Source organism: Anolis carolinensis, chromosome 1 (genome assembly GCF_035594765.1).
Source record: "Anolis carolinensis isolate JA03-04 chromosome 1, rAnoCar3.1.pri, whole genome shotgun sequence".
Classification (NCBI taxonomy): domain Eukaryota; kingdom Metazoa; phylum Chordata; class Lepidosauria; order Squamata; family Dactyloidae; genus Anolis; species Anolis carolinensis.
In genome coordinates this window covers 210753495-210768425 of record NC_085841.1, presented here as the reverse complement: position 1 = coordinate 210768425, position 14931 = coordinate 210753495, and the positions used below count along the sequence as shown (strand labels likewise).

Genomic DNA, 14931 nt, shown 5'->3' with positions numbered 1-14931 from the left:
ATAAAATCCTGAAAATAATCTTCTGTCAAAGAAGAGGCTATAAAAGAAAAACTAGAATGAATAAAATGAGGTGTGGCTCATCATTTAGGAAGTAGTATAATTTTCAGGTGGTAAGGTTATTTTATGACCCTTGAACAATTACTGTAGTTTTGAAATACATCAAAACCACATTATTTGAGTTGGATTCAGACTTGCTTTTAAGTAAGTAGTCTTCTGCTAAGGGAATTAGTTGATGGATGGAGGTGATTTTGACATATTCTCTCTTTGTCCTTTAACATCAGTAGCCGTTTCTCTTGCTGTTCTCTGAATCAGCAAGTGAACTGTGATAGGAATCACCTCGTTTCTCTTTCTTCTCAAGAACAGGCTTCCACTCATGGGAACTCAGCATTCAGTCCATTATATATATTGATAACAGTACTTTCTTTTATCTCTGGGAAAACAGTCTGTATGTATAGAATTATGAAATTTTAATAAGATTTTCATTTCCTCAACATTTTCTGTAAATTATTCTTTTTAATGTAACCCCAAAATGCATTTAATGCTAAACATTGCATGAGTCTCTAGCATGATATGTTAACATTGTCTTTTCCCCTTTTTTTCTATTGTTCATTTTCATCCATTTTTGTTTTGTTTTGTTTTGTTTTTTTGCCATCATTTTTAATGCTTCCATGTTAAATTAATTTGGAAACATCCTAAGCTGTGCAACCTCTACGACTAGTAACAGCGGATACCTGTCTGTTTCACTATTTAGTCCCCCCTCCTATGTCTCCATCTTCGAAATCTGTGAGCACGCCAAGTGAAGCTGGAAGCCAGGATTCCGGTGATGGTGCTGTTGGTTCTAGGTATGACTTCTTAAATACTGTGGTAGTAATTAATTTGTGGTGTTAAGCATGTAGTACAGTCTTATAGCTTTTAAGCTATAGTACAAGCATTACATCTTAAATATAGTTTCATATTATCAAATACTCTGGTTCACTCCAATATTTTAAAGGGTCCAGCTGTAATCTCTATCTTTTTAGTAGGCAGTATTTAATGTGGGAGATTGCTGTATGATCCACACCTAGACATCCTTCATATCTAGACATTTCTCTCCAGTCTGGGGCTTCAGCCTAGAATTTACTTTGAACCCTGCTAAACTCCTAATTTAATGGTTTTAATTATTCATTTTTGAATAGTTCTAGGTTTAATTCTATTTTAATGTTTATAACCTGTAGATTTTAAATTGCATATTTTTTCTGCTGTTCACTGTTTAAGACTCTTTAAGATAAAAAGGGAATAATAATAATAATAATAATAATAATAATAATAATAATAATAATAATAAATGGAAGCATTGCATTATTGAAGGAGGACTTGATGGAAAAACGGGAAATGTTTCAGTATCCAATTCATAGTAATTAATGGTGTGCATAAACCAGTGAAGGGAAAAAGTCAGATACATTTTTGTTGTAAAGTCGGTTGATCATTCATACAGCTCACATATTGATGGTTGTCCAATGTTCATTATGGACTATCATTCACATTAATTCATTTTCATTTCATATCTGAAGAAAAATCACAAGTGACCATCAGATCTATATTTAATAATAATAATAATAATAATAATAATAATAATAAACAACTTTATTTTTATCCCACCCTTTCTCCCCAAGGGGACTCATTTTAGTGGATATTATGTCTTAAAATATCCTTGTATTTGCTTCAATATAAGGGCAGAACACAGTGTAGACTAAGGGGCACAGGCAGGCCCCCAGCACACTTTTTCAGCCTTGGAAAAAATTGCCAGCCAAATACGTCATTTTAAGGAATAGGTTGAAGCCACATTGAATTAGTGCAGGGAGAAAGGTGGACTATAAATAAATAAAACTTGGTATTTTGAAAAGTCAGTTTCGATTCATAGGATTGGCTTGTCTGTGTAAATGGAGCAAGGTCCTGTTTGTTGTTTATTCGTTCAGTTGCTTCCAGACCTTCCTGACCTCATGGACCAGCTCACGCTAGAGCTCCTTATCGGCCATGCCCCCCCATCGCTCCTTCAAGGTCAAGTAAGTCATTTCAAGGATACCATCCATCCATCTTGCCCTTGGTCGGCCCCTCTTCCTTTTTCCTTCCATTTTCTCCAGCACCTTTATCTTCTCCAAGATTTCCTGTCTTCTTATTATGTGGCCAGAGTACTTCATCTTTACCTCTAATATCCTTCCCTGCAGTGAGCAGTCAGGCATTATTTCCTGGAGTATGGACTGGTTTAATCTTCTTGCGGGCCAAGGCACTCTCAGAATTTTCCTCCAGCACCACAGTTCAAATGTGTCTATCTTCCTTCGCTCAGCCTTCCTTATGGTCCAGCTCTCGCATCCGTAGGTTACTATGGGGAATACCATTGCTTTAACTATGCTGACCTTTGTTGCCAGTGTGATATCTCTACTCTTCACTATTTTATCATAGAATCATAGAATCATAGAGTTGGAAGAGTCCTCATGGGCCATCCAGTCCAACCCCCTGCAAGAAGCAGGACAATCTCATTCAAAGCACCCCCGACAGATGGCCATCCAGCCTCTGCTTAAAAGCCTCCAAAGAGGGAGCCTCCACCACAGAGTTCCACTGCCGAACAGCTCTCACAGTCAGGAAGTTCTTTCTGATGTTCAGGTGGAATCTCCTTTCCTGTAGTTTGAAGCCATTGTTCCGCATCCTAGTCTCCAGGGCAGCAGAAAACAAGCTTGCTCCCTCCTCCCTATGACTTCCCCTCACATATTTGTATGTGGCTATCATGTCTCCTCTCAGCCTTCTCTTCTGCAGGCTAAACATACCCAGCTCTTTAAGCCACACCTCATAGGGTTTGTTCTCGAAACTGGTCATTGCTCTCCTCCCAAGAAGTAAACGTCTTCTGATTTCCTGGCTGCAGTCTGCATCTGCAGTAATCTTCGCACCTAGAAATATAAAGGTGCTTCCACTCCCTCTGCATTTTCTCCCTCTTTTTGCCAGTTATCAATCAGTCTGGTTGACATAATCTTGGGTTTTTTTTAATGTTTAACTGCAACCCAGCTTTTGCACATTCTTCTTTCACTTCGGTTAAAAACTCCTCAGCTCCTCCTCGCTTTCAGGCATCAAAGTGGTATCATCTGCATATCTAAGATTGTTCATGTTTCTTCCAGCAATTTTAACTTGATCCTTGGGTTCATCAAGCCCCACATGTCACATGATGTGTTCTGCATACAAGTTGAATAAGTAGGATGAGAGAATACAGCCCTGTCATACTCATTTCTCAATCTTGAACCAGTCTGTTCCATGGTCTGTTCTTACTGTTTCTACTTGGCCATTATATAGATTCCTCAGGAGACGGACAAGGTGACTTGATATCCCCATAATACCAAGAACCTACCAAGAACAATTTTTATGATCCACACAGTCAAAGCCTTTAGAATAGTCAATAAAACAGAAATAGATGTTTTTTCTGAAATTCCCTACCTTGCTCCACTATCCATCGGATATTGGCAATTTGGTCTCGCATTCCTCTGCCTTTTTAAAACCCAACTTGTACATCTGGCAACTCTCGCTCCATGTATTGCTGGGGTCTATCTTGCTGGATCTTGAGCATTACCTTACTGGCATTACCTTACTGGCATGTGAAATAAGTGCCACTGTAAGAACGTTTGAACATTCATTGGCATTTCCCTTTTTTGGTATGGGGGATATAAGTTGTTTTTTTCCAAGCTACATGACCAACCATCTGCTTACTTCGTTTGGAAGAAATTTTCCTGAACATGTATCTCTGAAGCCTATATACATCAGGACCAATATTAGACTCAGATAATTTCTGTTTGAGAGTTGTTGCTCCTTTTCATTTTGTTTAGTGCCATTGAATTGAGCTTTGTACTAGGGATTTTGTTATTACTATATGCTATTTGGACATTATATTTTCTCTGTGCATAGACTATCTTGTGCTTACTGTATATCCCTCACAAGTATTCTGGGGCATTGTTTAGTGGCACATGGCATGCATCACCTTAACAGCATAATCTTTCAATATTTTAAACAGTTCCGCTGGGATTCCGTCATCTCCTGGTACCTTGTTATTAGCAATGTTTCTTAAGGCCCATTCAACCTCGCTCCTCAGGATGTTTGGTTCTAATTCACTCACCACACCATCAAACTATTATTGATATTATTATTTTTCCTATACAGATCTCGACCTTCTCTTGATTTCTTCAGCTTCTGTTAGGTCCTTTGTTTTTGATCATGCCCGTTTTTGCCTGAAATTGACCTCGGATGTTTCTAATTTTCTGGAAGAGGTTTCTTGTCCTTCCTGTTCTATTGTCTTCTTCCACTTCTGTGCACTGCTTGTTTAAAAATAGTTCCTTATCTCTTCTGGCTAACCTCTGGAATTGTAAATTTAATTGAACATATCTCCCCCATCACTGTTTCCTTTTGCTTTCCTTCTTTCTCGGACTACTTCCAGTGTCTCAGCAGACAACCATCTTGCCTTCTTTGTTTTCTTTTTCTTTGGGATGTACTTTGTTGCCGCCTCCTGAACAATGTTGCAAACTTCTCTCCATAGTTCTTCTGAGACTCTATTTATTAATCTAGTCCCTTAAATCTATTTTTCACTTCCACTGCATATTCATTAGTAATTCTAGTGGTCTGTGTGTTTTCCTTGATGGCTGATTCTAAATTGTGCAATAAGAAGTTCGTGATCTGAACTACAGTCAGTTCCAGGTCTTGTTTTCACTGATTAGATGGATGTCCGCCACCTTTGGATCATCGTCCCTTAAGTTTTTTTCTGGTATTTAAACCCTATATCTTTCAAGACTTCATCCTTTAATGGAGGTGGACGGTTTTGGCAGATTGGGAAGCACATGTAGCTCAAATCTTTCAGATAAGAAAACTGTGCTGTGCTTAGAAGGCACTTTCAGGGTGCAGAGAGAGAACAGACTTAACTTCCTGTGTGAAGAATCAACCTGCCCTGGTTTGTGTCACTGAGGTGACTGAGGAGTGTGATGGAATCTCACATAGTGGGGTGGGCCAAGTGATAGTGCTGACAATTTATTTATTTATGACATTTCTACCCTGGAGGGAACTCAAGGCGGCGTTACACATAGGCAATGATTTGACGCCTTAAAAACAGTGTACAATTAAAATGAACATTTAATTAGAATAATAAAATTCATTGAAACAACTAGAAACATTTAAATCAATACAATCACAATTAATCACATAATCCACAAGCATAATCTGGGCCGTTCCTATAGTCATTGCACATTATTCCATATCTATCTATTGCACAAGTTCTCCAAAGGCTTGGTCACAAGGCAGGACCGAGAGCAGGGCTTTCCCAGATGATCTTAAACTCTGAAATGGTTCATAGAGGGACAAGAGCAGCTTCAGCCACACAGGTGATTGTGGAGAACCCTCCTCTCTCCCCTCCCCAAAAGCTTGTGCATATAGAATTCCTTCTTAGCTAAATAGGATGTGGGCTCCAGGGGGTTTGTGAAATGGGGAGGAGAAAGAAGCAAGTTCTCTAATTGCTCAGAATAATGGATGCCTTGAACACCAAGAGAAATGATGCAAAAGGGCATGCAAACTCATTAAAATGGAGCCCTCTGACACTCATAGGCAGGCCTAGTACCCAGAAGGAAAAAGAGCTTTCTAGAAAATGTCATGTTTTAAGATCTCAATCCTTTGCTCAGGAGGGAATGGGGAATTCTGTGAATGGGAGTGTTTTTGATGGTCTCTCCCCCTCAAAAAGTAAAAAGAAAGTCAGTACTTGTTTGTGCTTCTACATACCTGTTGTAGATGCAGAGTTTTCTATCTATATAGAAACTTCTGATAACAAAGAGGGGAGCTATCTCCAGAGGAAGGGGATTCCTGTTTCTGAACATGTATCTCCTGGATTTTTCAATTTTTATTACTTTCCTGTTCCTCATAAGGCAGGGAAGTCTCTAGGGTTGAATTCTAATAGTCAGATTTCTGGTGCTGGTTTGGGTGCCAGAAATTAGGGCTAAGGCTAAATGAGAGCATTCTGTGGTACCCTTTCTTGATGTATTTGCAAAAGTTATGGGAGGGAATAAGTTCATTCTGGGGTGGCACACAGTTCCAGCTGTTGTGAAGCACCTGTATTTATTGCTATCTGATAGTATGGAGAAATCAAAACTGCTTCTTATTGATGCTCATGTAGCTGAATTGTTGTCAGGAACATTATTCCCTAGAATTGGAAATGACACCCTTAAAAGTCCAGAGGATACGAGAGCGGGGATCTTTTTGTATAGGATTCATTAGACTTTAAATGTTGCAATCAGAGCTGCTTCAGTAATATCCTTTTTTGGAAGAGCAGCTATTTGTTAGTCTAAGGATTTGATTTCTCTAGTTTCCAAAGGAGAAACTAAGACCCCTTCTACATTGTCATATAAAAGTTATCTGCTTTTAACTGGATTATATGAGTCTATAATTCAGTTCCTAGCAGATAACCTGGATTTTATATGGCAGTGTAGATGGGGCCTTAGCTTCTGCATGGGCTCAATAAATTGGCTAAAGTATTTAGGGCTGATGGTAGTCTTTATTCAGTCTAATTTGCATCACAAGCTAAGGTGGTTGATGTCACTGCCAGCCATCAACTTTGGCTAAAAATTAGATTGCTGTTGCAGATAATAAGACCAAAGCTAATTTTACTGTCTATTAAGAGATCTAAATTATTTGGGAACCTTGTGGAATCTGATTGTGGTTTTGCATGTCCTAATGCAGAACTCTTGAGATTTGCAATTTCATTTTCATTTTCTGTTAGTTCAGCTTCTAGAGGCTCTGAATTAAGGACTCTTATCAGTCAAGGAGTTGTGTATTTTTCATAATGATTCAGTTATTCTTTGTTTGGAGCCTACTTTTTTCTCCATAGTGAATTCTTCTCAAGAGATTGTGCTGCTTTCTTTTTGCTTGGAGCACAAGACACCACAAGGGAAAGAGTGGCACAGATTGCATGTGATAGGGACTTGAAATTTTCTATCCAGACCAGAGTTTTCCAAACATTTTATACTGGTGACACACTTTCTAGACATGCATCATTTCATGACACAGTAATTCAGTTTTACTAGCAAAGAGATATTGACACATACGGAAACTATAATAACGAAATATATGTCGGCATAACATCTATATATAAATGTAATGTGTGTTTTTCCCATGGAGTAAACAACAAAATCACTGAACCAAATTACACCAAATTTGTCCACAAAACACATAGTCATCCAATCTATGTCTTTCAGTAAAAAAAAAACCCTAGAAAAATAAATTCCAAATTACAGAGGACGAGGAAAAGCCGTTCTCCCCTGGCTGTCAGCCAGAAGGGTAGGCCCTACCCCCTTTAGGCTCTGCCCCTTTGTGTCATAGCAACCCCCTCAGCCACAGTGGCACCCAGGGGACAAGCAGGGTTCACTTAGGCCTCTTCTACACTGCCTATAAAATACAGATTATCTGATTTGAACTGGATTATATGGCAGTTTAGACTCAAGGCCCTTCCACACAGCTATATAACCCAGAATGCCAAGACAGATAATTCACAGTATCTGCTTTGAAGTGGATTATCTTGAGTCCACACTGCCATTGTGGATTTTATGCAGCTGTGTAGAAGGGGCCTCATATAATCCAATTCAAAGTAAATAAAATATAATTATAAATATAATATATAAAATTACTGTGGCATAATAAAACAGAACAATAAAATCTCTTAAATCAGGACAGTAAATAAAGAGCAACACTCAGAAAACAGGGGAATTCCAGATAGGAAACAATCAGGGCCAGCTAATACCTCCCAATAAAGGATTCCCCCAGAGAAGAAACAGCCAGGCTTTGAAGCTAAAAGACCATTACATGCTAATCATTCTGGCTAATTGCAGCATTCATACTTGCATTCAACAGACAAAAAAAAGGAACAACCAGAAATATTGTATATTCAAAAGCTTTAGGAAATAACATATACTAACTACCACCAATTCCTCAATACTTTATTTTCCATACCACCACATTTCACCACAGTACTGTGTGGTCGGGCACAGCTAGTTACCTCATAAAATGTTTCATTTCTGTTTTTTAAAATTTCTGGTTTTTTTTAATTTGTGAGACGGTAATATATATTTCCAAGATATTTGTCATTTCTCAATACATTTGTGTGGCATACGTACATATTGCAGTTGATACACTAATATGTCATGACACACAGTTTGGAAAGATCTGGTCTAGACAGTACTGAGGGGTTTCATAAACCTGACTTTATGTCTCTATTCAAGAGTCAACTTAAGGGCCAACAGATACTTTTGTCTTGCTAGTTGCAACAGTTTATTGAGGTAGCTTAGACACATAGTTCCAAACTAGTTCCAGAGGGGCTTCATGCAAACTACACTCATAGCACTGTGGCATTGGGCACAACAGTGTGCTTGTTGAAGATTTGTAGAGCAGCCATTTGAGCTTCTCCGCCGTCTTTTGTCAGACACTACAGGACTGATCAGTTTGCTTCATCAGGTGCCTCAAGGAAGGCATAGTCCACAACAAGTTGTGCCTCTATATTGTGCCTGTCCTAGAGATGTGATGCTGGTATTGACAGGATCACCTTTCCACATTGCAAAAAATAGCCACTTTGAGTCTCCTTGAGACTCAAATACCATGCAAATACCATGAATGAATGAATCAGAGCAGAACATTGGTACTTATTGTGAAAGTTCCTTTTCTGACTTAGGAGGGAATCCTTCCCATCCTAGTTTTGGGTTTTCTTTGTTTGAGTCACTGATGTATATCTTTTTTTTTTTTTGTCTGGAGATCTTTCATTCCATTACTGGAAAAGTGGGACTGAGTCTCCTCCTTAGGTTGTTAAGTGACTTATCAATTCAGCATATATGTGAATGCTGCCTAGGAACATCACCACAGCCCTCTTCTGCAGCTAATGAAGACTTTCATAATTATGGGGGAATCAGGTGAAAGTTGAAGAAGAGAGTAAGGAAAGACATCTCTTTTTAGGAAGACTGGGGATTATTTGAAATCAAAGGTTAAATGTAAGCAAAGCTCAGGGATACTATAACTAAATCTAATGGATTGTCAGCATGGTAAAATCATAGAATCATAGAATAGTAGAGTTGGAAGAGACCTCATGGGCCATCCAGTCCAACCCCCCGCTAAGAAGCAGGAAATCGCATTCAAAGCACTCCCGATAGATGGCCATCCAGCCTCTGCTTATAAGCCTCCAAAGAAGGAGCCTCCACCACAGCCCGGGGGAGAGAGTTCCACTGTCGAACAGCTCTCACAGTGAGGAAGTTCTTCCTGATGTTCAGGAAGCCATAAGATGGCAAGAAGGCTTCTATTTTAAAATTGGGGCTCTATAATTACATTTTGACAAGCAAACAAGAAATTTGGCAGACATGTTGTTAAAGATATAAAAACTTGAACGAATTCATTTAAATAAAATAAAATACTAGGAAACACATTGGAAACATTAGATAACAAAGCAGTATTAAATTACAGCAAATTATTTTGTACTGAGCTTTTGTTTGTTTGTTTGTTGTGTGTTGCTTGGAATTAAAATGGGATTTGAGTTGAGAGAACAGGCCAGTGTGTTCACCATGTCTCACTTCGTCTTGGCAGCTTGTCTTTGAGGCTCTCAATTCTGAACTAGAGGGAGAGAGAGTGATACACTTCTTGTCTAACTGTTCACTTTATCTCAAGTGAAAATGTTGTTTAGTTCTGTGTGCGCACTGTGTCCATTTGACAGGTGTCTGTCCATCCGACAGGATTGTCAAATGCTTTAAAGGTTATCTCAAAGTCTACCATCTCCAAATGAACGTACTGAGGCCTTTTAGATTAGCCATAGAGGGTCCTGTTAACACTGACATTGTGACTAGCAAGTAAAAGGAAGATGGCATTTTGGTCACAATGAGAGTAGGAAATGGCCTGCAAGGAGGGTTCCACTAGGCTTCTTTTTCCCTGCTTTTAGAAGTATTTTAAAAACCTATTATATGGACACTGTGGAGGATATTATCCACACCTATCTTATAATACCCACAAACAGAGGTAGCAGTCATAGGTGGACAACTTGTTATGTTTAATGTTTTTCTTTTCTTTTTCTTTTTTAAAAAAACAGGTATTTAATTTTCATTTTGCAATTTTATTTTTAATATTACCTTTGTTATCACTTGGCAGTTGTTTGCCTTTTATAAATTAACATTTTACAGTTAGTGGTATAAAGGAAATATCCATGAAATGTAATAACAGTAATAATAGGTAACTTTAATAAATGTATAACAAAATTACATTGACAGCCTTTATTTAGCAGTGTCTCTGTAATTTATAGTTCCAGGCCTGTACAATTTCCTCACACATAAGGAAAATAATGTATAGGATTGTGTCAGTTTTCTTAAACATTATAAACCATGATGGCAAAGTTCTTAAAAGTAGTTAATCATTTCATTATTTGCAACATACATACATATGTACATACTGTATATATACATAAATTGACCCCCTCATGAGTAGACTAAGGTATATTAAATGTTACAGGTTACAACAAAGCTTTTGTTTTGGTATTGTGTACTGGGTATCAACAGTTTGAAATCTTTTGTTAATTTATAAGGAGTTTGTTAAATAGACTTCCCAGAAAGTAATCCATTGTAATCATTTCTGGAGTGATCTTATTCATCTCCTCAATGACATTAGATTTCAGTTTCAGCAGCCCTTACCTTTGAGTAACTGATAATTCTGCTGTCTGTCTCACTATTTCTCATGACATTGACGGTGTTGAGTTGACTTTAAATTAAATGACATAAGCCCAAGGCAGTGCTTAACCCATAATTATAGCAGTGTCACATCTTGGAAACACTAGCAGCAGTATATCCCAGTGGAAAAGCACTTTTTTTTTGTACCCAAAGGTTTATTTGTTGACTCATTTCCTTTACCAATATGACAACTTCCTGAACATATTTCATGCTTGGGGCAAGATTACAATATGTTAGCAAATTAGATCAAATGACAGTGTGTAAAACTCTTCTCTGTTCTTTTAAGTTCATGTGCCACAAACCTTCCAGATGTTTTCTCTTCAGAATGACTGAATGCATTTCTAAATACTGGGGCTGTCGCCCAGTTAAAGAAATCTTAGATCTAAATCATATAACTTATTGATTAAATCTGCTTATGCATATTTTTATACATAAGGAAATACATGTGTTGTTTCAGACTTCATCTTAGAAAAAGCATTTCTTCCTATGTGACAGAAAGTGTGCTGTTTTCTGAGGCACAGGCTTAGTTTATGTATTAAAATTAAGTTTATTTTTTAAAATGTAGCCCATTTTATGAAGGTAGCACATTTAGCCAATTAAAACAGTTTAATAAATTACTCTAAATGGTTGATTGACTAAATATTGCAACCCAACTACTTGCCCTGAATTGTTTGTATTTTCACTGATATATTTATTGTATGTCTTGCTGTAGCACTGAATGTTCACCCAATTGTCACTAATTGATCTATCGGCATTTTTTGTTCTTGAAACTCTGATATGACTGTAGCTTAAAATAGCTTTAACATTTCATAGAATGTATTTGCTTCACTAATCTCTGGCCCTTTTTTGCTAATGCTGCATGGTTGTTCTTCAAACTTGTGTCAGGACGCTGCATTGGGATACTGATCCATCAGTTCTACAGCTCCACTCTGATTCTGATATGGGGTACAGCAGAGATTTTTTTATCTTCCATTTTGATGTAACAGTTGTTTTAATGTTTCTGTAACAAAATTGAATTTGCTTCCTAAAGCATCATAATATTTACATGGACTGCAATTTCAGCTGTTATTAAGGTGTCTACATTAAGTTATAATGATATATTTAGTTTAATCAACAGTTCCTACAATGAGTATTACATCCAAAAGGTCCTCTTTTTGCACATGAGTACACAATTGTATATTCACATTTTGGTACATGTGCACATTTAAAATATTACCTTATATCTAGCTTCTTAATGCATCTAATTTTCTAAAGATTTCTGGTTTACTAACTTACTAAATTATTTTTCTCACATTTTGAAAGTAACTTTTTTATTTTTTTGGTATTCGTAGCTCATCTGAAGCCATGAATGCCTGTAATGGTCTAGCATACTTTAAAAGGCTATTGGGCTAAATATGAGAGTTATACAAACAATTAGGGACAGCCCTATAAGAAACAAGGATGAAGAACTGAGGGTGGTGGGTTTGCTTTCACCTCACATTTTTGTGTATCTCAAGCACAGAGATTGAAGTGATCCCTAAGTACTACTTGATCTACCTACATACATTATAATATTCCACCAACAAATGAAAATGTATTATTATATCCTTACATTTGTTGGTGGAACTATTATAATGTATGTATGTATGTAGATCAAATAGTACTTGGGAATCACTTCAGTCTCTGCCAATATTTACTGCATTGTTCTTTTCTTAATTTCACTTAATTTCAGTGCAGTTACTCACATTCTTGCAAGCTAAATTTGAATTGTGTTGTATTACAGCCCCAGTTTGTGCTTTGGGTTGAATCAAAAGATGTCCCTTTACCAAAAGAAGGGCTTTTTCTGTAGGCAGGAGGAATTGAAATCCAGTGGAGTCTTCCTGCTGGAGAAAGGCCAAAGGAGCCATTTTTCACTGCTTCTTCCTCTTGTAGTGCTCAATGCTAATTCATACACTGTTGTGGAACACACTAAACCCTTCCAAAGAAAATGTATAGGGATGTCGAGGACTACTAGGAGGGAGATAGATTTTCTTTTCCTGTCAATTGTAGAATTATCCAATTTGTAGAGTTTTGTTTATGTAACTCTGAATTTGTCCCTAGCATCTAAATCAGTGGAGACCAACCCTGTGTCCTCCAAGTCTTTGGGAATTCAAGCCCTGGCCAGTTTGTCCAATGGTTAGGAATTCTGGGAGCTGAAGTCCAAAACACTTGGTGGACCAAAGGATGGACTCCACTGATCTAAATTCTTCAAAACTCAATAGTGTTTCTGCCAATTGAAAAGCAGGACTGATTTGGTTTCTTATATGCTAAATATGCAGTATGAACTAGTGTATACTTTACATAAAGTAGAATGGTGAATCAGATGTCTCTCACAAAAGTGTTTTGCTATTGCTTAGCCTCAGTATTTCGTGGTTGAATTTGAACACATCGTTTATAACTCTCTTCTCTTTTTTTAGACGTGGACCCATTAAACTTGCAATGTCCAAAATTACACAGGTTGACTTTCCTCCTCGAGAAATGGTTACATATACAAAGGAGACTCAAACACCAGTTATGGCTCAGCCAAAGGAAGGTGAATACCAATTTAGTTCCTATTTCTTTTTTTAAAAAAATTCTTCGTGAGAGGGTTGAGTTGATCTTATCTCAAAATTGTTATTTTGACAAATGTTTGCAAGATTATTCTTTTGCAGGTGACTTAGGATTTTATTAAAATGCTAGCATGTGTTAGGTTGTCTGTACATCACGATTTTTGAGAGTATTTCCTATTTGTAAAGTAAAAATACTTTCCTTCTAGAAAAAGACTTTTAGATTTTCTTTAACATAAGGTAAACTGAAGAATATTAGCCTAGAATACAGATTTATGAATGTGGCTGTTGAGAGCCATACACAGCGAATGCAGGATTTTTGGCAAGTTTTTGTGCAAGCATTTTTATTATCCTGTCATTTGGATAAACGTGAAAATTAACTGTGGCTATCTGGCAGGTGGAGGTCAGAAAGGCAGCTGCTCCATATGTTGTTTTTGTCCCTGTATGCTTGTAGCTTTGGCTTAAACCATGTGTTATGATAAGGAACAGACAAAAAGTTCATTTGCTGGTTTATTCTTAACCATATAAAGTAAAATGTGTGACATTCAGCTGTTTTAATTAATAAACTTTGTGGTGCCTTTCAGTTCAGAGAACCTCTATGGTGTTTGTAATAAAACAAAAGTTTGGAAAAGTTGAGAACTGATGACTCCAGCCTTAAAATAAGACCGTTTGGATAAATGAGATGTAGAGTTGTTGAAGACACTTTTACAGTTCTTTCCAAATAGCTTCCCAGCTATTGACATTTTCTTAGTCTTTGGGGAAATTTTGCTAGCAACTTTGCAATTCTCAATGGGAAGTTCATAAATCTAAGAGATGTTTGTTTTTTTCATTTATATCTCACCTTTTCCCAATTCTGGCACTCCTGGTAGCTTACAGAGTATTAATACTAATATAGACATTTCAGTAACTATTATACATTGTAAAATACTACACATTTTACATAAGTCTGTCCATCATTTTTAATGCAGTCAACATTACATATTTTCCGTGTTAGGGTTCTCCATATAAGCTCTTTGTATAAGTGCCTTCAAGTAGCTTATCAAATACTAGCTATGCCCGGCCACGTGTTGCTGTGGCGAAGTATGGTGGTATGGGAAATAAAGTATTGAGGAATTGGTGGTAGTTAAGGTAAAGGGTAAAGGTTTCCCCCTGACATTAAGTCCAGTCGTGTCTGACTCTGGGAGTTGGTGCTCATCTCCATTTGTAAGCCGAAGAGCTGGCGTTGTCCGTAGATGACTCCGTAGACTGCATGGAGCGCCATTACCTTCCCGCCGGAGCAGTACCTATTCATCTACTCACATTTGCATGTTTTTGAACTTTAGGGTTGGCAGAAGCTGGGGCGAACAGTGGGGGCTCTCTCCGCTCCCCCAATTCAAACCTGCGACCTTTCGGTCCAGAAGTTCAGCAGCTTAGCGCTTTAACACACTGCGCCATCAGGGGATATTATTTCCTAAAGGTTGTGAATATACAATATTTTTGATTTTTTTTGTGTTAGCTGGCCCTGATTGTTTCTTTTGTGGAATTTCCAATTTCCCTGCTTTCAGAGTGTTGGTCTTTATTTACTGTCCTGGTTTTAGAGATTATATTGTTCTGTATTATTCTATCACAGTAATTATTTCATATTAAAGTAG

General features: G+C 37.5%; 1 protein-coding gene across 4 annotated transcripts in view; it reads left to right on the top strand.

The window, feature by feature from the left end:
- Nucleotides 1-14931, top strand: part of dync1i2 (dynein cytoplasmic 1 intermediate chain 2) — a 52545-nt gene that overhangs the window by 17280 nt on the left and 20334 nt on the right. The window contains exons 4-6 of one of the 4 annotated variants that reach the window (XM_008118865.3): nt 698-842; nt 11622-11681; nt 13172-13287. In XM_008118865.3, coding sequence (XP_008117072.2) covers nt 698-842; nt 11622-11681; nt 13172-13287 — 321 coding nt within the window. The remainder of the gene's footprint in view (nt 1-697; nt 843-11621; nt 11682-13171; nt 13288-14931) is intronic. The other 3 variants (XM_003226154.4, XM_008118866.3, XM_008118868.3) reach the window with 3 other exon arrangements.